At 33.4% G+C, this 26167-nt stretch overlaps 1 protein-coding gene across 1 annotated transcript in view; it reads left to right on the top strand.

Moving 5' to 3' along the window:
- The window catches only part of MEOX2 (mesenchyme homeobox 2), an 88341-nt gene extending 62604 nt beyond the window's left edge, over positions 1-25737 (top strand). The window contains exons 4-5 of the mRNA XM_074379556.1: positions 11129-11301; positions 25439-25737. Coding sequence (XP_074235657.1) covers positions 11129-11301; positions 25439-25663 — 398 coding nt within the window. The 3' untranslated portion in view covers positions 25664-25737. The remainder of the gene's footprint in view (positions 1-11128; positions 11302-25438) is intronic.
- The last annotated feature ends 430 nt before the right edge of the window (positions 25738-26167 follow it).

Here is a 26167-nt window from a genome sequence, read left to right as displayed (position 1 = left end):
GACTTACCAGGCTCAGATGACCACACAGTAAGTAGCAACTGTGGATGTCCAACTCAAGTCTGCTGGCTTCAAAGCCCCTGATCTATTCCCTGGTCTTTTTTTCTTCTAAATATTAGAGTTGTAAACAAAACTATGTAAGTTATACAGGTATAATTATAACTACAATTCTGTTTAATCAGTGAAAAACATAAAAACTAGATAATACTAAGATTTTTCTGATTATTGAAAAGTATTGCAAGATTAGCAGATGGTATATTTTAAGTGTGTGCATGTGTGTGTGTGTGTGTGTGTGTGTGTATACTGGAAAATTGTATTTTAGGAGTAAGCGTGTACTCTTGGTGGCTGGCAGCATAGGTGTTAAGTAAAACAAAAATATTTATGCTTCAAGTCCCTTTCTCTCCATCGTGTAATAGAATACTGAATGCTAGCTAATATCTAACTGTAATAAACTTATGAATTATTCCAAAAATTATAAGCTGTAACCTATGACATTTGAAAAAAATATTGTGAGTTTTGATGGAGTGCCCGAATTTGTTATAAAATTACAACCCAAGGATTGCCTGTAAGACCTAGATGAGAGTTTCACATTCACATAAACTTTAATGCCGTATCATTTATATGCTGTCTTGGTAGAGATCAGCAATAGATGTAGACTTTTTTTTACATTTAATCTTAGTATCAAAAATATCATGAATTAATGGATAATTCTGTGGTCTGACTGCGTTCTCTAAAATTCATGTGTTCTCTAAAATTCTGCGTTCTCTAAAATTCCCTTGATCCCCAGGGAAACAGTGTTGGCAGGTGAGGACTTTTGGGAGGTGTTTAAGTCATGAGGATTTCACCCCCCATGAGTGGATTAATGCCACACTGAAAAGGGCTTGTATGGATGGGATCATGCTCTTTTGCCCTTCTGCCTTCTGCCATTAAGGATGCAGCAAGAAAGCCCTAACCAAATGTTGCTGCCTTGATCTGGTGCTTCTTCTCAGGCTCTAGGATTGTGAGAAATAAATTTGTTTTTTTTTAATAAATTACCCACTCAGGTATTCTGTTATAGTGGCACAAAATGGACTAAGGCAGATAATAATTGAATTTAAGATTTTTCAAATAAATGATTTAGATGCTCTCTAATTGGGAGAAATCCTTGCAAAAACAATCACAATTTGATTATAAGGCAGATTCATCAACCTGAGATTGTTTTCCTTCTTGCCAGTGCCGCTGCAAACATGAAATAAATCACAAAACATTTAACTTCGCTAGTGCAGTTGAAAGGAAACTGACCCCTGGGTTAGAACCCTATGTTGTTTACTGTTTTTAAATTAGGTTTATTTCCTTACCTTTATGCATTATTTATTATTGTTTATAATTTATCTCATACTTTCAAAATAAAGCAAATCAGTTTATAAATTCTTGGTTATTAATCTTCCAATATGATTATTTCAGAAAAAAAATCTAAGTGATTTTCTTTTCAAATCCTTTATATGAAGAAATTCATAATTAGAGAATATTTCTAAGTAAACATATAAGAACACAATATTTAAGAGAATTGGCTTGTGTTTTCAGTAAATACTTCTTTTCTTGGATTTTCTAAAAATCCGCTTAAAAGTATTAATTAAACTTTTTATACCCTAACACCTAGGTAGAACGTGACTTCTGTCTTCCTAAATGTATGTACCTGTTTGCCAGGACCCTAAAGGACGAGAAACACACACACTCGCACAAACACAAACACACTATCTGGCTCCACTTTGTTGGACACGCCAGGTTTGGTTATGTTTTATTGAATTTACCAATAAAACTTTCAGAGGAAATAAAATTTCATACATTGATACCACTAAGCCTTGTAAAGTGTCACCCCCCAGGTTCCTTGGAAAAATCATAATTAAACCTTTAGCTTCATTTGTACATTAGCCAAAAATAATACATAGCTACTTTTAGGGACCCAAACATTTTTTCAATGTAAAGTAGAACTCTGCTAGTCACTGTGTAAATTCCTAACTTCTTAGATTTTTAGATTGAGGTTCATTTTATAAACAAAATTTTCTTACACTTTAAAAAACCAATTCTGATACATGATTTTATCAAATGCATAATTTTCAATTGCTAAAGCCTTGGACCACAGTCCTCTCCTAATAACAGCAGAGTTTGTAATTGATTATTGAGTACCCACAATATGTAGGCATTGTTCTACGTGATTTGCTTCATTTAACCCTCTTCGCTTAAATTCTGTGTTAAAGATGAGCACAGTGAAGGCAATAGGGGTTGAATAAGCAGATAAGTAGCAGAGACCATGCTCTTAATATCTGTGTATTTGGAATCTTTGGTAATCAAGATTCTCTTTAAGTATTTTAACTTACTTAACCGTATTTAGTATCACAATTAAATGATAGTGGTCCTCAAATCTTTGTTGTGAAAAGGCCATGCAGTAGATAAAGGATATTTCAGGAATTCATAAAATGTATTCCTGTTGGTTTCTATAGCTGAATGACAGAGGCCTAGAAACACTGTGTGACTATATGTGACCATTGATGAGCCCTTTAGCTACTTTGAGCTACATCTTTCTCTTGTAGAGAGCAGGTGGAAATTGATGGTTTTTAAGAATCTCCTCAATTTTTAAAATGTGTGCCTACAAAGTAATATTTATTAACTCAGTGTTTATTAAATTATATAGATGTAATCAAATAGTTGATTTATTATTAGCTCTTACGTGTTCTGATGCATTGTAGAAACATATTTCCCTCTGAAATTGATTGAAACGATCACACCTCTAAGGGATGGCTTAGGGACATGGCAATTTCTATGGTGATGCTGTATATGTCATTTTACTGTTCTGTGTGGAAAGTCCTCTGAAGTTATTAGAGGCACTTATTCTGTAGTTATGTATTTGGCGAATTAGCACTGACAAAATCTCTTATTGGACAATTTTATCTGCAAATAATCTCATCAATGTCTTGGAGGAGATAAGGCTTGACTACAGTGTAAAGGTGGTGTTATTTGCACATAAATAATGCACTCTAATTTATGAATCGATTTCTAAAATGTGTGCCATTTTAGAAATGAATAAGCAGATAAGTAGCAGAAGTTGGTCTCTCCTAGAGAGAGTTGTAATTTATTGATGTCTTCATCCAAATATTATCTACATGCAATGATTCTCCACTGGGAGCAGTTTTTCCCCTTAGGGTACATTGGAAATGTAAGATTGCCAAATTTAACCAATTAAAATACAAAAATCTGGTTAAATTAGAATCTTCAAATAATAATAAACATTTTAAAATACAAGTATGCTTTGTGTAATATTTGTAACATGCTAAAACTTTATTTATTGTTTGTTTGAAATTCAAATTGGACTAGGAGTCACATATTTTATCTGACAACACTAAAATTAGTCTTGGGGTTTGTTACAGGCATTTAATAAGTAGAAGCCAGGGATGTTCTAAACTTTCTGCAATGCTCAGAACAGTCCCAACTTCACACTGGTATCTTTATTTTGAATGTGTTTATGTTTCATTGAATATAAATGTGATGAGAATTATCCAGTCCAAAATGTCAGTAGTGCTGAGGTTCAGAACTCTGATCTCTGTACAATATGTTCCTTCCCTTGATATAGCATTCAATCATTTTGGTTTTAAGTTTGTAATAGGGACACTGATTTGGTACTTTTCTATGTGAACATGTTTGGAGATATCATTACATATATATAGAATTAAGATAATATTACCTGTCTGCCATTAGTTACACCAGATATGTGTAAACATGTCTTAAAAGTTAATAGAAAGCAATATTCAGTGATTTTCCTTTTTGTAAGCTGAAGGTCAGTTAAATTTCTATACCAGAACAAGTCTCCTTAGGTAACTATCTTTGTAATTGTAATCTATAACCAGATCATAAAATCAAAGATACAGCAGAATATTAGGGGTTTAGTATTAGCAATACAAAGATGAAGTCAAAATTCATAATCTTAAGTTACCTAGAGTCAAGAGTCCAGAGAAGCAAAGCAGACACGAAGATAAGTGAAAAGTTCAATAATTTCTATGTCACTAATTAAAAATATATTAAAGTCATTATGATGACTTGCTACAAAAATGACTCAGAATTACAACATAAATGCAAGTCCCTACACTCTGAGAAGGTGTGGACTTGTCTTCTAGAATATAAATAAAAAACTCTATGGAAGTTTTCCTGTTACGTGTCCAAGGATTTTACTGCACTACTAGCAGAATTGATGCTGAATTTTCTGGCATCCCACTGCACATCTGTATGGTGTTATCTGATGCCATAAGAGGGCTCAGTCCTTTATGCCCTGTTGACAGCTGTAAAGTAGAATTGTCACAATTCATTTGGTGGTTGCCAAGTTATCATTGTCCTTAATTTGTGAAAATAGTTTCTTTCCCTCCCCAACTTCTCAAAGATGCAGTAATATCATGTAATTTCAGGCCATTTGCTGACATAAGAGCTGAATAGTAGGTGAATGGGGGACATATGGAAGCTTGAGTTCTCTTCACTGAATTGCTCATTGCTTCTGCATGTATTAAAATGTAAGTTTGAATGAAAGTATTATTATTATTATTATTATTATTATTATTATTATTATTTTGAGACAGAGTTTTTTGTTCTTGTTGCCCAGGCTAGAGTGCAATGGTGTGATCTTGGCTTACGGTAACCTCCCCTTCCCAGGTTCAAGCGATTCTCCTGCCTCAGCCTTCTGAGCAGCTGGGATTACAGTCGTGCACCACCATGCCCAGCTAATTGTTGTAATTTCAGTAGAAACGGAATTTCTCCATGTTGGTCAGGCTGGTCTCAACCTCCCAACCTCCGGTGATTGCCTGCCTAAGCCTCCCAAAGTGCTGGGATTACAGGCATGAGCCCCCGCGCCAGGTGCAAGTATTAGTTGTATTTCCCTCCAGCGTCTGAATAAACTAGAACAGGAGAATAGGAGATGGCCTCAAACACTTACATTCTAGTTTAGGAAAGAAATCACCCATACAGTGGCAGAAAGCAGTAAGCATTGTAGGAAAAGAACAAAAATGGTTTGAAGGGCGCCAACAAAAGGGGTGCCCTCTTTAAACTAATATAAGCAGGGAAAATGGTATGAAATGTTTTATGTCAGTCTTAATTAGGACCTCTAGTCCCACTGTAGGTTCAAATGATGACTTTGAGAAGTCCTTTGCTATTAGGCAGATTCAGACACATGTGCCTTGTTTTGCTGGGTGGATGGCCATGATCTTTCTCTAGTTTATGTTTTCTCCCTGGATGTTACAAGAGCCATAAAGTCAATTCTGGGCTCTGTAACATCTTTCTAAGCCTAGAAATGTGCAGCAAAATCTGCAAAGTTTATTTTTACCCAGAAGACATGTGCTGGTTTTGTTTTTGTGTTAAGTGTTTTGAAGTTAGTAGTTAGAAGAATCAAATCTGTGTCAAATTTGACTGAAGTAAATTCCATTATATTACTATTTGATGTGTATCTGGCCTTTAGAAATATTTTTAACAAAAATACTTTGTGTTAAATGTTTTTGGAATTGTACATTAATCATGCTATTCATTTCATCAACATTTTTAGTTCTTCTTGACTTTGACTTTATGCTTAGATCATGGAGGAAGAACCATTGGGTTGACCTCTTCTTATTATAAGGAATAATCGCATAATAATAAATTATAGAAAAAGAAGGATAAAATAAAACTAAATGACACGTTAAAATCTCATCATTTAAAATTAAGCGTCTCCACTAAACAGGCTGTAAGGTAAAACTGAAATCATATATTGATGGGCACAAAAAGTAAGGAATTAAAATGAGTTATGTACTAGGTACCTATTTTAAAATGGCCAAAATTTCTGTGGAGAAGAGAGGAGGAAGCAAAAAGAAAGACTTTTTTCTAATACTTGCCAGTTTATTCCAGGAATATAATGCAATACCAAGGAAATATTATTACCTACTTCAAGGAGGCACCTACATCTAAGGCGTGGAGGACTTTAGAGACCTAAGTATTTTATTTTTATATAAATTCTGAGATATGTGTTTGCAAATTTTTCTTATACATATTGATTCTAAGTTACTAAATTTCTACCATTTTAGGAAAATCTTGTGCTATTTTCTGCTCTGTTTCTCTCTCTGTCTCTACATACACCCCCCTACAAACACACTGTACACAAACACACACACACACAAACATATTTAACCTTGGCTTAACTTGCTCTTTTCTTCTTGGTAAAATTTCATAGCCTATGATAAATGTATGATCAGATTTCCAAAAATTAAAATTATTTTTTATATTAAAATAACATTATATTTTTATAAAGCAGTTCAAATCTTCATACTTTTATTTTATATATCATTGCTTTGTACAGCAAAAATTGTTTTATGAGTTAGCAATTGCAATATTTTCTTATGTAAGTAGCTATTGCTAAATACTGATGCAATTGTGTGCATAAAATTTTGGTTGATCTCATTTTAAAAATTAGTGGTGTAAACACAAGCCTAAATAAATATAAGGAGAAGAAGTCAAGTCTGTAAACTTAAATTGAAGGATTGTTACATAAAATTTTTAGCTATACAATTACTCTTTCAATATAGACCACTTAATATGAACTTAAATTCCTTTAACAGAAATAAATAGTATATCCTCTATACATTACTTGTTCAAACATATAATCAGCTACACAAATATAATAAAAAGTGATCTATCTTCAATTTTACTAAATTGGAATTTATTTGATTTATTTCCTCCCTGAAAGCATATGAGACAATTGCATGAATAATCAAAATGTGGAGCAGAGCGGACAGATAGTGAAAAAGAGTACATCTACCAGTTGATAATCACTGCTCAGCAGGCACAATGATTTCTTTTTTTTGCATTTTGAAGACAACTATTACAATAATAATTACAAATTTATGGAAATTCCTTTTTGGGCATGTGAAATTTGGGTTTGCTTTATAACAGAAAGTATTATTATAGCTATCAAAGAGGTACAAGAAATAACAGATGTTTTCTGTGCTATCCTATTCTAGATCTAACAGTGGTTTTCGATTCTGTTTTTAACTCCTCACTCACCTTCCTGTATAATAGGCACATTCCTGAATCATAGTAGGTCACTATGACTGTGGTTCTCAAATCTGGAGAGTGGATTGGCAAGAGGATTTAAAAACTCCCAGAGAAGGTTATTTACTTTGAAAAAGGAAGAAACACTGAGAAGCTGAAATACCTATTCATTAATAAGCCTGAGTAGCAAGTTGGATGAATACCCATAAAGAAGGCAATTTCCCCTTTAAATGTGAAGATTACTAGCACCAATAGGATGATTTCACAAATTTTTCTGCCTCCATAAAAATTATTCGCTTTCCATAACTACAGGCTTATGCAGTTTTGTTAATAAATAACAGAATATCTCTCATTTTGAATAGTTTACAAAACACTGATACAAAAGTTACATCAATATGCTGAGGCTTAGTATTAATTTTTCTTCAGGATATGAAATAAGAATTTACATTAGTCCAAGCTATATAGACATTGCATTCCATTTTGATATTTTACAGACATAGGTAAATTATGTTCTTCATTTAAACGAGCTAATACTTTTACCCAGAGTAGCTAAAAATATGCTCAATCATTCTTTTATTTCTCTTTTACTAAATGGCACTCTGCGCCACTAGTGAACAGACCAAGCCCTCCCGTTACTTGTCTTCAATAAAACATTATTATCTTTTGGCGTTCTCTTGCACTAGGGGAAATAAAAAGTCACATGTGGAGAAGTTCTAAATGCTAGACAGAAATGATCCTTGAAGGGCAGTTTTTATCCTCCACGGAAGTACTGCAGACCTCTTCCATTAGCGTCGTCCCAGGGAGCAAAAGGTTAGAGACCTGGGACTGACAACCATACCTGATCACATAAGTCAGCATTTCCTCGAAGTGGTGAGAGAGTGTGTAAATGGACCCACAGGTGCATTAAAGTATCTGAAACGAAAAACAACAACTGTAGTATTTTACATTGGAATATACCGTACAGAAGGTGACATTTTGTTTGTGGTTGTAGGGAAGAAAGGAAGGCAGTATCCAGATTCTGCCCTCAAAACCTACCATTTGGCATAGGATATGGGAGGTTGAAGACAAGGGAGGGAGTTTTGCCTCACCTAAAACAGCTGGGAAACAGATGGAAACTGATGCGAAGATTATCAAATGCATGGCACAAACCTTCCACCCACTTTCTACGAAAGAAAGCCCTGTTAGGTGATGGCAGTAGAGGTCTTAGGGTCAGCAAGTGATAGGCTTTGGAAACTGTAAAGAAAGAAGTAAAAAAAATTTCAAAAACGCCTAAGATTGTAGGAAATACAAATCCAGAAATGCAATTCTAAGAAGCATGTTTTCATAAAAGAGCATGAGAGTTGTGATGGAAACCACAAAAGAATCATATGTACAAGGGTAAAAGTAGTGGCTGGATTAATCAACACTGGTGTCTCCTCAACTATGTGAATGTTCTCTGTCATAGGAAGTGATATCAAGAAGCACTCATCCACTCTCTGTCATCTAATTTAATGTAATTTAATTATAATTTAATGGTTCCTTCTGTGCTTTTCATAAATATGAGTGTGCACAACTTTATTTTAGTCATTGGATTTCACTTTGTGAGCAATTTTTAGTTTGCTGTTCAGGCATTCAGTAAATAATTTATGGATTTAAATATTGAATTACAGCCAGATTTTTGTTTAAATTTAGACACTGGCTGTATAAACCTCCTGTTGTATATTTCTAGTTACAACGGGTATGTATATAGATCCATTACGTGTGAGTGTTCTTCTGACCATTGGCCCATATTTTGTGTTTCTGTTCGTGTGACTTTGTGGTATTTATGAAGTACTTTTGAAGATTGCAAAGTTAAAGAAGATCACTTTCAAAGATACTCAAATAAATAGAAGTCAATAGGCTTTCCTCAATTTGAATTTGTTCATTCATGCTTACATAAGGGAATATGCTAACCATGAATCATTCAAATTGAATTGCTCATGAGAAAAAAATGTTTTACTGTCAGTTTCCAGAGTTACTTGACAGAAAGGAAAAGAGCATGGTCTCCACATAAAGAATAATCAGCCACATATTTTAGGCAAAGTGGGGATCCACACTGGCAAAATTTCTTTCAATTCACCTGAGAACATGGATGCTTAAGAGAGGGTCTTGTTATCTGAATATTCTGTACTGTGACTGAGTTTGCAGACTGCAAGAACAGCCCACAGAAAAGTTTTTTAAAAATCAATCATTTGAAAATGTTGTTCACACAATGTCAGAATAGCTAAATGCTCCACCAATGTGAATGTTGGCAAATCTGCAGCTAGAGGCAAGTGGATGATAGACTGTAGTTTTCACTTTGTAAGTTGGCACTGTGTAAGCATGGCCTACCTGAGAGCACACAAATCATCTCTTATGTCACTCACCTCACCCCAGTGGGCCTGTCAACCTGTGCATGACATGTCACAAACTACTTTTGTGCTGGATAAAAGCCCCACATGCCCTGCTAAGGTTAGAAGCTAGTTGATACAGGGATAAGTGACAGCCCAGAAATGGGGTCAGTGAGTGAATAATTTTAGATAGTGCCAGTGCACCAGCCAGTGAAACAATCTGTGATCCTTCAGAGGATAATTGTCAGTTTGCCAAGTTTATGGAAACCTATTGCTGCTGCTGCTGCTACTAGATCTAGAAAACTTTACAACTGGCTCACTTAGATTCTGCTAAGAATCAAAACAAAAGTGTTTACATTAAAGTGCCATGTCTAGTGACTTTCCATTATGTAGGATCCTCTTTAGTTCAGTTAAACATCCCTCAGGCAGATAGAAAGAAAACGAACACTAAAAAATTCATTTTGTACTTCTTAGCATATTTCAGCATTATTGCATGAAAAACCATAATATATAGAAAGATCCTTTATAAGCCATGCCATCTTACATTTGTCAATTAAAAAAATAATTAATATGTCACTCTTTGAAACCTTTGGTTAGTGGTCATCTTTCTACATCAATTTTCTATCATTTGGGCTATTAGAAAAGTTAATTGTATTTACACTTTGTTAAGATATCACAGCTTGTCTGTACATGTGTAAAAATAACTAGATACCAGAAATAATTTTCAGGAGAGCATTAATGTGCTCCCTTATCTTGATTATGTTGATATTTCAATGAGGATAAATTTGCCATAATTTATTAGAGCTGGGTATGATTACTTTGTACTTGGAGTGTGTATGTTTGTGTGTATGTGTATGTGTTTTTACTATTGATACACATTCGGTTTTTAGTATATTAAGAATGTTTTCTAACCCCCATTTCAGGGATACTATGAGGATAAAAGAAATGCTATAAGTTAATTATGTCTTGAACCCTTATGAGGAAAAATGGAATGATATGCTCAAAATTATTATTGGTATTTTACATTGCATTATAAGATCTGATGTTGTGAATCACTGATGTTACATTGTACATCTTATGTTTATCTTATATATAATGAAAAACATATTTTAAAACTCTGTTCATAGTTTAAGTCATATGAACACAATTTTATTTATAGATTCCATGTTGGACTAAGTATTATATAAAATAAAAGAACATTGCTGTTGCCCTCAAGAATTTTACTTAAATACAGATAAAAAGGCCAATAAGTACACACATACTTTTATATATGCTCAGTCAGAGCATAAAATTTTTTATGGTCCAGTTGCTAAACGTTTGAATTGTTCAAATACTCATATACTGAGATGCCACTTTTTAAAGGATTACTCTGTTCAATCTTAGTTAGACCTCAAGTACGTGTGTTCAACAACTTATGAAACAAAACTTCGTGTCTAAAATTGTTTTCTAGAGAGGTTTTCGTGTATATTAATATCATATTACAAGCAGTTAAAAGTTTTGTTAATATCTTATAAGAAGAAAATTACATGCTTTCCCAATTAAGCTGTGAGTTACCTGATGGCAGAAGAAAAAAATAAGAAGCATATCTCCCCCTGTTGAGCTGCCATCAGTCTTACTGTCTTTTGTCTCTGTTTATTCCATGTCTGGCACAGTTCCTGGACAAGTAGTAACTCAGTAACTGTGAATGATATGATTGCATGTGTTTGAATAAATGAGTTGTTACCAATTCTGTTTTCCTTTTATTTCAGATTCCCAGGAAGGAAACTACAAGTCGGAAGTCAACAGCAAACCCAGGAAAGAAAGGACAGCATTTACCAAAGAGCAAATCAGAGAACTTGAAGCAGAATTTGCCCATCATAATTATCTGACCAGGCTGAGGCGGTATGAGATAGCAGTGAATCTGGATCTCACTGAAAGACAGGTAAAGCTGGACATTGTCATTATATGATCTTTTTTAATTGTTTTGGGTCCACAGTCTTCTACACCATTTTTGAAATACCTAATCCGGAATTCTTGAATACCATTTGGAAGACAGGTATACTATTCTATGATAAAACTTTGCCAGCAAAATGAAAAAATTAAAAATAATATGATATTTAGAAGAAAACCATACTTTTTGAGTTTAAGAAAGAATCCTCCTGATTATGATCCTTCTGTATTTTTTGGTTTTAAAATATTATCTCTTTTACATAATGATGACATACAATGAGGAATTGTGTGTGCTTATAATTTAAAATCTTATTTGGCATATTAGAAAGTTGGTAACCCCAGATTAGTTTTCTGTATTGCTCAGCATGGGATATGTTACATTGCAGTAACACATTAACTCTCAAATCTCAATGGCATAACACTAAGATATTCATTACTTACTCACCCTCCATACAAACTCTACATGTTCAGCATTCCAAATAATCACTCACAGACCCATTCTGACTCTCTTGCATCTCAACATGTGGTGTCCATGGTAACCACAGGAAATAAGAAAGTATTGGAAGTTTATGTAGTGACCCTTAAATGTTTTCACCTGTAAATTACCCATGTCACTTCTATTTACACACCAGTGTCTTGACTAGTAAAATGGTGCAGCTTAGGTGCAGGATGGCTGGGAAATGATGAAAGGCAAGGACACATAGATTGTTGGTAACTATTTCTGCCCCTTTATCCAAAATGTTTTTGAAACTGTATTGGTCTCAGTAATTCAAAATTCGGCTACCCACTCAGAGAATACTTTGAAAGTTTTGATGTTTTTGGACCCCAATTAATAAGACCTAATTAATTGCTTTTTAGGTCCCTTTCTTACATTTTTTTGAATGGCAAATGATTTGCTCTAATAGTGCTCCCAGTGGACTCCTTTTATGTATTCTGGTTTGACTGAGAAGAATCTAGCCTACTGCTGGCTAACAGTTGCTAATCTTTAAAAAAACATTCCTGAAAGGCAAATGCAAACATCTTTATGGACAGTGCAGTTATGATTGGCACTCTTAGGGCTAGAGTCTCATTTCCTCTTTCACTGTGTGTACCTCCTCCAGGATCCCACTGGAACTAAAGAAATATCAACAGGGTGTGGACAAATGAATGCATGTCTTAGGAGAGCAAGTTATTTTATTCAATTTCTTAAATAATCTGCTTTCTTTCTGTTAATTTTTACATTTTAGCTTTGGCAGGTTATTTATGGGTAGTAGAAATATGCAGAGGAACACTTTTTATGTGGTTTTATTTATTGGCAGTTTATATTTTATTAAATATTATGACTAGTACCTATGTTACAGAGCACAACATTTTCCTTCCCTTAAACTTCACATACAAAATTCCATCTATAAGTGTTCAACATTTGGCATGCTGGAAAGCAGGATACAAAATTCTACGTCATCAGACCTCTATTTTATTATTATTTTTAACAGAGAACAGGAAACTAAAAAGGTGTGTGTGGAAGGAGAATTACACACTAATGTTCTTATATAGAGATGGTGAACCTAGGAAATGGAATCTTGTTTTATATAGTGCATGAAGGAACTAGGAAACTAGGATTTGCTTCCAATCTATAGAAATGGCAGGATGCAGTACTGTGCTCTCAGCCACAAGGAAAAACAGTATTCCTTACTTGCTAATTTGAGGACAGTCTGTGGTTATCTGTCATTATTTGACCATGAAGCAAAAGTTTCACTTTTGTCTAAGAATCATTTCCTTTTAGAAGCAGTTTTATAAATCTGGTTTGAAAATTTTGAAGATGTCTTGGATATTTCTCCTTTCTAATTCACTTGATAAGCTTGATAAGAATTACATGCAAGAATTATATATATACCTATACATACTGTTTTAATGTTTTTTGAAAGATTCTTTTAAAATTTTGTGTCAGTTACCCTTTGCTGTGTAACAAACCACTCCAAATCTTAATGGCTTCAAATAATAACCAAAGTTTTATTTGCTCTAGATTATGTAGGTTAAAGATTTTGACTGGGCTTAGTTGGACAGTAGTACTACTGGCCCCACATAGAACCCTCATGCAACTCCCATTAGCTGATGGGATGACTAAGAGATGGCTGGGCCCCAGCTAGGACAGCTAGTCTCTTTTGCATATGGTTTCATCTTCTTATAGGCTAGTTTGGGATCCTTCCAATGGTGAAAGAAATATTCCTGGGAGCACCGAATGGGAAAACTTCAATGAGCAAGGGCTTTTCAGGCCCCTTACATCATATTTACTAATGTCCCATTGTCCAAAACAAGCCGCATGACTTAACTCAGTGTCAGTGCAGGACAGGACCACTTCACTGGAAGTTGTTCCTGAAATAATCTAACCACAGCATCATGGGAGAAAAATTACAAAGAACATGAGAGAGAATTCAGTTCACTGAATTGAAAATTTGTTATTGTGCACAAGATATTATTATTTCATAAATTTCTATTTGCAAGTGAATGCAAAAAGATGTGTACATGCAGAATTTAAATTTCTAATCAAAACTAAGTCTTTAGAGGGCCTCCATGGGTTAGTCAAAAATAATTTTATTGTTATGAAAAAAACCTGAATAAAGATCCAAGATTTGTCAAGTGGATTTGTGTGTTTTTAAGTAAGTGACAATCTCCCTAAGGCACAAAATGGAAATTAAAATGACCAGCTCTTTCTTCTACTTAGATTTATATATCATAATGGATATGAAATAATTTTTAGCATAAACTGTAAAACCGAATTATCACCTAGGTGGGAAAAACCTTTGCTCTGCAAAGCATGTTAAATTAATCCTTTTGTAACACAAATATTTGTTGAGTTAAGTGCTGGAAATAAAATCTTCTTAAGATATGCTAGATAAATACTTGTTAGAATTCACAGAAAAGGTAAAAATCAAACAAATATTCACAATTGTTATGAGTGTAGAATGTCACAGGAGAGGGATGATATAATTGTATTGGATAATGTTTCTGGTTGCACCATTTCATTCCAACATTTCTGTGCACACATATTATCTTAAGTTTCTTAAATTAATCTGTGCACAAAATATCCTAAATTAAGAATCAGGCTGGCAGCGGTGGCTCACACCTGTTAATCCCAGCACTTTGGGAAGCCAAAGCAGGTGGGTCACTTGAGGTCAAAAGTTAAAAACTGGCTTTCACCATGTCCAACATGGTGAAACTCTGTCTCTACTAAAAATACAAAAATGAGCCAGGTGTGGTGGCAGGTCCCTGTAATCCCAGCCACACGGGAGGCTGAGGCAGGAGAAAAACTTGAACCCAGGAGGCAGAAGTGCAGTGAGCTGAGATTGCCTGACTGTACTCCAGCTTGGGTGACAGCAAACTCTGTATCAGAAAAAAAAAAAAATCACATACTTAAATTATGTATCTAAATTGAATTATGTTTGTATTTTGGGCTGAATTTTACTATGTTGAATTTATCAGAAAAATGTAGTATGATGTCAGTCATCAACTTTGCTGTTCTTGAAGGTCAGATGGCATATTCTTTCAAATGCCAGGGCTCTGATCCCAGTGAAATATTTTCAGTTCTTTTATTTATTTATTTATTTTTGGAGGTTGGGCTTTTAAAGTTATTGATGGAATTACATATAAAACACTTTAAAATCCACCTTCTCTAACTTGCAGTCCAGCTTATCTTAGTCTATTGGGGCTGCTCTAACAAAATACCATACCCTGGGTGGCTTATAAACAACACACATTTATTTCTCATGGTTCTGGAGGATGGGAAGTTCAATATCAGGCATCAGCAGATTCAGTGTCTGGTGAGCAGACACTTCCTCATAGGCTTCCATCTTCTCACTCTGCCTTAACATGGCTGAAGAAACTAGGTAGCTCTCTGAAACCTCTTTAATAAGGGCTCTAATATGAGTAATGATAGATCTGTTCTTATGACCTAATCTCATTTTAAAGGCCCCATTTCCGATGCCATCATCTTGAGGGTTAGAATTTTAACATAAGAATTTGGAGGAGTCGAATATTTGGACCATAGTACAGCTATTCCATTACTTTGATTTTTTTATTAATCTATAAATACTCTGTTTATCTACGTAATCTATTTCTTGACCCTATATAATCTTAAACAACATCCTTCCCTATGATTGCCACGTGTAAAATATCTAATTATAGGTATGCTGTCTTTTCATATCCATTATTTAAGACTTATTTTTTTCAAATTTTAAAATAACCTGAGATTCAATACAATAAGCATATACACCAAGGAATATTACATCTAACCTCATATTGTTCCATATTTTCCTTAGCTTTAATGGAATCTTTGAATATAAAATAGTTTTCTTAACATTGTCAAGGTCTTTTGAGATTCAAATGCAGAGACAGGACTTATATATATCATGCAAATGGGGGAAAACAAATATTGTTTTCTAGATCTATAACAGAATTGTTTTTGAGAAATGATTTTCTCCTACATGAAAACTTACTTGATAATCAGAACTAGTCTTTTGACATATTGTCATGTTGAAATTGTACATGATTGCCTGTAAAATATGCATGTCTATAACTGATGTTATTTGTGGCTATCCCTACCTTACTTATATCAACGATCAGTATATCTAACACAAATTTTATGGTGGGTTACATATGTGTCATGAAGATTTAGAGTAATAATTATATTTGCTTTTAGCAAAAAGTAAGATATGTTAAATCCTTAAATATCACTCAGGACTTGAATTTCCAAATTCTGTTCTGAAGAATAGTCACGGAATCACACAAAGATGTTTACATTTGTATCTCCCATAATGAAATGTCAGGGTAGTCTGTAATTCTCTTTGAACTTCATCTGGCCAAAGAATAAGAAAAAAAAGAGGCTCATTCTGAAAGTAATTCCATGTTAGAACACAAGTGTTAAAGCATATTATTTTACATTAAATAAAAATGCAGAACCTAGAAAGAAGCAGAGCTTCAAATATTTTTATTATACAATGTTGTTTTGTTGAACAGTTACAGATCACTCCAGTAAATCTTCCAGCTTCTAACTTATAGCTTCTAGTTTACAACATATTCTCGTAAACCCTTCAAGATCTACAGCTAATAATCTTCAATTGTCAGGGTTATCCCAAATGTTTTGCAGAGAACTCAGTCTAAAGACACTGCAGTTTCAAGGTATTTTTAAGTTGGACAAGCTTATTCTGGCTTTTTTTCTTCATCCGGATAAACTTGGAGGAAACCCCCACCAGATTTTTAATATCTCACAATGGGAAGAGGAGAGAAAGCAGCTGCGGAGCATATAAAAGAAGGGGTAAAAGGGACATTTTTATAGCGTTAAGGCTGCCAAATACAGAAAGAATGGGAGATCCTTTCACTTCAAAAAATCTTTTTCACAGAGCTAATCCAAGGTGCAATGTTGCAGACTTGTAAACTAGTTAAGATTACTGGAATAAACAGACCGAATTAATGATACTTCTGCCATGATAAATGGAAAATCCCACCTAGCTAGATCATACTCCATTAGTGGAAATGAGAGGGATTATATTTTGTTTTTTACTCATAAATCATCAAATGGCCCAATGCCAAATGTTTTTAAAATAGCTATCCTTTTTCTGATGACTATGAAGGAGAAATAGAGTGGTTTTGTCTTTTGCTCAGCTATTTTACACAATCTCTCTGCTTCAGAGTTTTATTTCTACAAACTTATACACTTAGTTACTTAGCTAATTAAGTCTCCATGACTAGATTTATTGTCTATTCAAGTTAATTCAAGTCTACCTATGTAGCCAGTGATTTTAGAATATTTCTTCATTTCTTTGCAGCAGTATATAGCAGTCATCTAGAGAAACAGTAAGATGTTTTATTTGCTTAATTCACAATATGACAACTATTAAATATAATTTAACTACAACTGGAAAAATGGGAATAGTATAGGGTAAAAGAGTTGATGATGGGTTATAAGAGGGAATTTTAATATTAAATGAAAAGAGGCATTCCTGAGAATACTTTTGTTTAAATAAAGAAATGCATATTGACAGTATTTGGTAAGCTCCAAAAGCCAGGCTCAAAACTACTTTAGCTTCCACAAGAAAAAGCTTATGATACATGAAAAGTAACTTAAGAAAGATGAATAATAAAGCAAGATCTATTCAGTGCAAACAATATTTTAACCTAAACTTCATTTTCAGAAATATTACCTGTATAAGGTAAAAGACTGGGAAATAAGTAGCTGATCCCTAATAAATGTAAATATTTAAATTTTAAATAATATTTTGAAAACTAAAGAAAAATAAACCATACCTTTATTGAACTGGCCTTGAGAATATATAATCTGTTTTCTTTTAAAATGCTATCTTTCTTTTGATGTAGATAGGTAGACATATATATACTTAGATGTATGAAGATGTATCTGTGTATCTAGATATCTATACGTATACACACACACATATATTCTGTGTATATGTGTATATGTATTTGCATATGTACACACACACACACACACACACCCAGACACACACAAAAAATGAGTCTCTATTTTAGAAATTTTAGTGAAATTTGCTCCATGATTCTTGCTGTAAACGTTCATCAAACTGGTGTAATGAAAGGATAAAGATAATTCTTCCCAGCAGTCTAAGAATTTGCCACATTTTGTTTCGTAATTTCCTCAATAGGGAAGCAAAAATATCAATTTATATTTAATTAACAAATTGACAATAATGTTCTGAAACATATAATGCATTACATCACAGGATCATCACTTAGAGTGTACTGCTAAAGAAAAAAACTTCTGTTATGAAGTATCACTCCATTCATTCCTTTTCAACACTATTCTTGCATCCATAAGTTCTTTTCATGTTATTAAAAATAATTCTAAAACCGAGAAGCTTCTGGATATTTGGAGAAGCTGGTGTAAGTTTTGTGTTGGCATTTTCAATTTTAAGAAAATTTTCTATCATCTTCATATGTATATAGAAGAGTATATACATATGTTCTGTGACATCTATAATATAATAAATCCAAGCCTAAGACAACTGACAATTTCTAGAGACTTGGAGTATAAAAGCGTTTGTACCAATTATTCTTCATATTTCCATGTCTCCTCATGAAAAAGTCAGAGATACATTTAATTTAGAATAGACTTTGAACCTCAAATCCCTTTTATCACTTCCAATTTTTTATGCTGAATGTATGCTTTTAAATTGTTGAAGGTTTTGAAGTTATTAAAATTATTGACGTTTTGTGCATCAGCATATACTCACTCAGAAGTAATGCTTGTCTTTATAAATTCATATAATAAACTTGGATCTTAGGTGATAGTCTCTAAATCTAATAAATGAAATAACCAGGGCAGTAAAGGCTCACATATATTCTGATAAAGAACTTAATCAGAAATTATCAAAATATTAATATTTACAATCAGAGTGTAAATTTAAATTAAATCACAGTGAAATTTCAATATTCTACTGCTCTTTGTTTATAAAAAGGGTAAGTTCCTTTGTTTCAGCTAAATATATTCGGTAGGTTATACTTAGAAGCTGTTAGCTAAGATATTGATGGTATTATGTTGCTAATTGCTGTTAAACATCAGCCAAGAGATTGGGCAAGATATTGAGATCAAAGACCATCATTCTTGTTGGTCTCAGTAGCTTGAACAAGATAAATATGAAGTAGCGGCTCAGAATGTACAAATTCCATGTCTTCAAGTTGGCTATTCAGTAATTTTATAACACAATAAAGAAGAAAAGTGCCTCATTTGGTTTTAATTTTTTCATTCAATATGATCTAGTCTTTTATTCCTGATATACTTAACAATATTTTACTTAAAATAACTAAAAGCCATGTCTATTTTTTATGTTTTATAAAAATAGGATTAAGAGTAGTGACTTTTCACTGTAAATGTAGTGAAAGAAACCATTTGAGTTGAATTTTACCAGGTATGAGAGAAAGAGCAGTGGTTTACTATTACTGTGACTTTTCTAAAAGGCTGAGTTAAAATAAATCAATCAGATAACCACTTTGCCTCATCATGTGAATGGTTGCTTTTGGTTCATTTTTGGAAAGATGAATGAGATCATCAGGTTGGCTTGTAATTGTGCCTGTGAGATTTAAATCTGTCATGGGGAATTTCATCCGTTGCCCCAAGAAAGGGTTAATCCTTGTTCGAGATGTTATTTGTCCATGGCTGTCTATAGGTAATGTGTATTCAGTTTGATTTAAAAACATATGAAGTATGTAATCATAAATGTTATAATTACATTAATGAACCTGATTCACAAGACTTGGAAAGAGAAAAAGAAGAGGCTTCAGAACTAAAAATTACAGAGGTGGGAAAATGATTCCCAATGTGCTAAATTAGAGGATAAAGGTGAGAGGCAGCCCTGTAAACAGGACTTCAGCCTTTAGTTATGAAATATGTCCTAACCCTCCACAGCCTCCCCAACACACACAAACACCCTTTAAATCTGGTAGAAACAACAGAGTCAATTAGTGGTGCCAAAAGGCTTTTGGAAATAGCTGAAGAATTCCTTCTTTTAATCAGATATAAATCTGTCTATTCAGGAAGAGTAAAAAAGTTTTACTTTCCCCATTTTTTACTTTTACTTTTAAGCATTCTTGGTTCTAATTCTAATACTAATAAATCAGAAGTTCAGCTGCTTTGTCATTGAATTACTTGAATAGGTCTTTGAATTTACTAGATACACTGCCATGACCAATTTTAATCACTAGAGATTCGATTAAATCTGAAATTTTTATTTATACAATTATTGTTTGCATGTTTTCACATCTCAAAGATGTAAATAAATATTTGTTAGACAATGTCTACAGTATTGCAAATGCCCAGGTAAAAATGGCAACAGTTGGAATATTAAATCTGCAAAACCCAGAAGTTTAGAGGCATCTGAGTATGTCACTGAAATTTTTAGTTTTCATCCAGATGTTTGGTGTTATGGTTGTTTCTTCAAAACACAGACATTTATGGTATTATATAAATAGGAGTTATGGCATTATATAGATTTAACTTTCCATCAGCCTATTTGCCTCGGGACACCTTAAGAAATTGTGTGACAATACAGATTCAAATTTCATTTATTTTGCCTTGTGATATATTGTGAAATCTAAGAAGACTGTTATTGTGAACTTACACAGTCAAGGCTGTAATGTGACAGCCAAATAAGTTTAATTTAAATTTCCTCCATTTTCTTAACTGTGAATATGTTAAGGGTGGGGACCGTGTTTTATTAATGCTTCAACACCTCCCATCTTGATCTAACATAGTACAGGTTGCTGGACATTTGGTAATATTTTTAAATGCATGAATGAATGAATAAATAGAGATCCAAAGTCACCAAGGAAATGTGAGCATTCTTGTACCCTATGTAGTTTATAAATCTTATTATATAAAATATGCTCATACATTTTAATAAAAATAATTTGAATACTTTTTTATAAATAAAATTTTAGGCATTTGGATAACTATAATTTAGCCGTCTTTAAACACAAAAACTGAAAGAAAAAGTTTTTTTCGTTCCAGTCAATAAAGCTGGGTTATAAAGTGATACTAAGTTATACTGTGAAATCTCTTATTAATAAATGGACTACTGTCTTACATTAATGACAATATTGATTTATAATCTGGAATTAATTTTGTAGATTTTGTTGCGGGGGTTGCTAATACTATGATACTAATAGAAAACTGTGTTTTTCCAAAAATCTTTCTCCGTTTATTTTACTTCACCCCAATATTTTATAGTATATTTGAAAATAAATCTAAACATATTGACTTTTAGAGTTCTATACTTTTCCTTCTTTTTTCTAAAAGATATGACTATTATGTATTTGTTGCTATTTCTTGTCCTTTACTAAGATGACGGAATTTCAGTGTCAGATATATAATCTAGCCTTGAAAGAAAATAATACATAAGGTATTAGAGTTACTCTATACAATTAAATGCATATTCATATATGTATGTATCTATTCATATGTATATACATGTAGCTACTACTGGCAATTAACTATGCAGTCTTTCATCAGTCTATTTTAAAAACTGAAATGGTAAAATTTTATATAATAGACATAGCAACACAAAAATAGGCTATAATATATCTAAAATCAATACCATATTCTTTACATTTAGAGTTCTCTTATTTAGAATTACCCATAACAGGTTTTATACTGATATTACAGAATTACTATACCCTTCTCCTAGAAAAGGAAATACATGTAGGTTTTAAAAAGTATATTTCGCCTCTTTTTCTGCCAAGATCATTTAGACTGAATGTTTCAGTTCTTGGTAATAATGATGATGATCATGGCATATGTATTTCTTCTATCTGGAATTGTCCATGAGAAAATATCCCTATAGGGAATCTTGAAAAGGCTCATGATTCCAATATTAGAAATACAAAAATTGAGGTAAAATGTAATTTTCTCAAATTCACACAAAATGGAAAAGTGAAGCCAAGAGCAGAACCCAACTCACGTGAAATAGATCTAATGCAAAATGCAATGTCAAGCTTGCAAAGGTAATTAAACTCAGTAGTATAATTACCTAAATTACAGTACAGGAAAATAGTGTTATATTTACAAACCTAATTATATCAAGTGGGAAAATTACCTGAATGATAGTACTAATATGAATGGAGTTCACATACTCTATGTGCTTTATTTTTTTATTCTTAATGCTTTAAAAATAGGAGTATGAAATATTACAGCAATCAAAAAAAGAAAAAAAAAAAAAACCCAGAATCTGGAACCAAACAAACCCCAGCCCTTAGATTTAAATCCTGGCACCACAGTTTTTCTTCTATGTAATCTTAGGTAAGTCTCTTAACCTTTACCTCAACTTTCTTATCTATAACATAAGACTGATGGTAACAATCTCTGGGAAACTGTATTAGAATATTGTATAAACAGTACCAATAGTATAGCTGTCTATTCCTAAGTAGGTATATAATAAAAGGTAATTACTGATCCTTTTGGTTAGTAAGTAGTAATAATATGTGAACACCCATCAACTACTTTTTAGTGAATCTTTTTAGTACTATTTTTTATTATTTTTTATTGTCAAATTGATTAATATATGTCTGTGTATTATATGATACATGAATTCAACTACGGCTCAAAGTGAGACCAAGAAAAATCCGAAGTAGTGAAATATCTCAGTTTAAATATTTCACTGTGAAAGCACGCTGATGAAGCATTGTGATTTGAAGATCAGTGCTGTAATTATATCTTTGGAAATTTAATATATTTTTCTTCACTTTCTCTATAGCACTATTTACAGAAATTGAGATTATTTCTAAAATGAAAATAGAGAATATTCAAAATATTTCTAACGTAGAAGAATAAAACACAACGATCCCTAGCAGATATAAAGGCTTATTATAAAATTATAATTAATAAGATAATGTGGTTTTATCATAACTATAGAAAAATTGTTCAAGAAACAAAGCAGAATACAGCAATAAAGCTATGCATATATGGAAACTTGATTAATGAACAGAGATGAAACAGTGGTCACTGAAAAAAAAGGTGGGTTATTTAATAAATGGACCTGGGACAATGTGTTATCCATTTAAAATAAAGTCATTTTAAGCCTGTTCTTCAGACTATATACCAAAATCAGTACTTCATGGATTAACTACTTTCAATATGAAAGGCAAACATATTTTCTTTTTGAGATAGGATCTCACTGTTTTTTCCCAGGCTGGAGTGCAGTGGTATAACCACTACTCATGGCAACCTCAACCTCCTGGGCTCGAGCAATCCTCCCACCTCAGCCTCCCAAATAGCTGGGACTACAGGCACTTTGCCATCCCACCCAGCTAATTTTATTCTATTTTATTTATTTATTTGTAGACACAGGGTTCCACTGTGTTGGAAGAGGCAACCTTTAAAACTCTTAGAAGACACAGCAGAATATCTGAGTGGTCTCAAAAAAAGAGAATTTTTTTTAAAAGGAAACACAAAAACACTAGTCATAAAAGAAACAATAGATAAATCTAAACATATTAACATTAAGAGTTTCTGATTATCAAAAGATACTCTAAGAAAAAAACAAACAGCATTCATTGAAAGAAGATAGATAGTGGCAGCCATGTAACTGCAGTCTCCAGGGAAGTTCCCATCATATGCTTATCAGAACATAAATGCAAGAATGTCTATAGCAGCATTACATACAGAAAAAAAGAATTCAAATATTCATGGACAGTAGAATGGAAAAATGGTGCTTTGTTGACAGAATTTGGAATATTATACAGTGATAAAAAACGAATAAATACTGTCTCTTGAATCAACATAGATATGGCAAAAAGCCTACACTTAAGAACATTCTATTCCGATAAACCTAACAAACAAATAAAATTAAAGAGTATATTTTTAATGTCATGTGTTATGAAAAAAGTTTGTTTTCTTTTTAAAGACAGACTTGGAGATGATACCCAAAACTCAGGCTTGTGATACTTTTAGGTGGCATAGACAGAGAAATACATTGTAAAACACTTAGCTTACTAGAAGCTATAATCATGAGAAGTGCAATGTGAAAGAAACAGATTTCCTCCTAAAAAAGATGGAATAATTCCAGTAATATTCTAGTTCTGATAATAGATAGACCTTTAATGTCTGTTGGTTGTCATATATATATATATATATATATATATATATATATATATATATAATGTGTTAAGCAAATTGAGCAAAGCTTTTAAAAGGAAAATACCTGTACAAAGCTGATGTGAATGATGCAGTATATAATCTTGGTGTTAGCATTTAACAAATGTTGAGAATTTTATTACTGTGACCATATTTTAAGAAATCATTAGATCAAATATTTGCAAAGTAACATAAAAGAATTAAGGCCGAAAAGAAGACTAGTTCAAAAAAAGAAAGGCTCAGTGTGAAATGGAATGGTCAAATAGTTTTGTGATAACAGCAGTAGTTGCTTTTTTTTTTTTTTTTTTTTTTTTGACTTTTTAAAAAAATATTATACTTTAAGTTCTGGGATACATGTGAAGAACTTGCAGGTTTGTTACATAGGTATACACGTGCCATGGTGGTTAACTGCACCTATCAACCTGTCATCTTCATTAGGTATTTCTCCTAATGCCATCCCTCTCCAGCCCCCCAACCCCCAACAAGCCCAATGTGTGATACTCCCCTCCCTGTGTCCATGTGTTCTCATTGTTCATCTCCCACTTATGAGTGAGAACATGGGCTGGATAAAGAAAATGTGGCACATATACGCCATGGAATACTTTGCAGCATAAAAAAGGATGAGTTCATGTCCTTTGCAGGGACGTGGATAAAGTTGAAAACCATTATTCTCCACAAACTAACACAGAAACAGAAAACCAAGCAGCAGTAATTTCTAATGGTAGAGAATGGCCTTTCGGATACAGCTTAATCAGTAGCTCCCTGAGCATGTTTTATATTGGTTCAGGAAATGACAGCTAAACGTCAAATCAAAGAACTTAGGAGTGAGGAGGCTTTGACCAAGACCAATATTATGCTAGCTCCAATTCATGGAAACTCTATATAGACCCAAGTACTTTGAGTGACCTAAGTTTTTGTCTATTTCCATATTTTACACTGTATGCTGTAAAACACAAGATTTAGTAGTTTGCACCTTTTGAAAGTTGAAAAATTATTGGTCAGGCATGGTGGCTCTGTTGTGTAATACCAGCACTTTGGAAGACTGAGGTGGGTGGATCATGAGATCAGGAGATCAAGACCATCCTGGCCAACATGATGAAACTCGTACTCTACTTAAAAAAAAAAAAAAAAAAAAAAAAAAAAGCTGAGTGTGGCAGTACATGCCAATAGTCCCAGCTACTCGGGAGGCTGAGGCAGGAGAATCACTTGTACCTGGGATGTTGCAGTGAACTGAGATCGCACCACTGCACTTCAGCCTGGGCAACACAGCAAGACTCTGTCTCAAAAACAAAAAACAAAAAACAAAAAAAAAAACATTATCATGAACATGCAACCTGATTTAATTCAATGTGGATTTGTTTTTCTATTCACTGCTTCATAGTGTCTTTTTATAAGCCTTGGAGGAACTACTTTTCACTGATGACACTAAGGAGAAAAAAAAAGTCATTTTAATTATTTTTTGTTTTGTTTGTTTGTTTTTTCCCTTTCTTTGCTGAAGGTGAAAGTCTGGTTCCAAAACAGGCGGATGAAGTGGAAGAGGGTGAAGGGTGGACAGCAAGGAGCTGCGGCTCGGGAAAAGGAACTGGTGAATGTGAAAAAGGGAACACTTCTCCCATCAGAGCTGTCTGGAATTGGCGCAGCCACCCTCCAGCAAACAGGGGACTCTCTAGCAAACGAAGACAGTCACGACAGTGACCACAGCTCAGAGCATGCGCACTTATGATACATACACAGAGGACCAACTCCATTCTCAGGAAAGAAATGTTGTGATGGCAAGCCTTACCCAAACATCGTTTACACAGAGAGATGACTATGGCAGTGATGTTTAATATTATTAAATCCAGGCATCTCGAATCTGTTTTCCATGATTTATAGAGGGTTTACACTAAGTGCCGCTTATTAAAAAGCTTCCACAGTGAAGATGGAGAAGGTGAACTTGCTTTGAGTATTCCAGATCTGTTTGGTCGTGTGTATGGCAGTGAGCAGGTATGTATTTGTTTTTGCTCGCACTGAAAATTAAATTGCTATCAAGACCAAACTATGAAACGTTTTTATTCAAGATGCCTCCAGAGTGAAGATACTGAAGATGAACTTGCATTGAACATTCCAGATGTGTGAGGTCATGTGTATTACAGTGGGCAGGTATTTGCTTTTGCTTGCACTGAAAATTAAATTGCTATCAAGAATAAACCACAAAACATTTTATCCTGAATAGCCACAGTGCCTG

Source organism: Saimiri boliviensis, chromosome 10 (assembly GCF_048565385.1).
Source record: "Saimiri boliviensis isolate mSaiBol1 chromosome 10, mSaiBol1.pri, whole genome shotgun sequence".
In the NCBI taxonomy this organism is placed as follows: domain Eukaryota; kingdom Metazoa; phylum Chordata; class Mammalia; order Primates; family Cebidae; genus Saimiri; species Saimiri boliviensis.
Note: the sequence above shows the minus strand (reverse complement) of the source record. Positions and strands in the feature narration are given on the sequence as shown.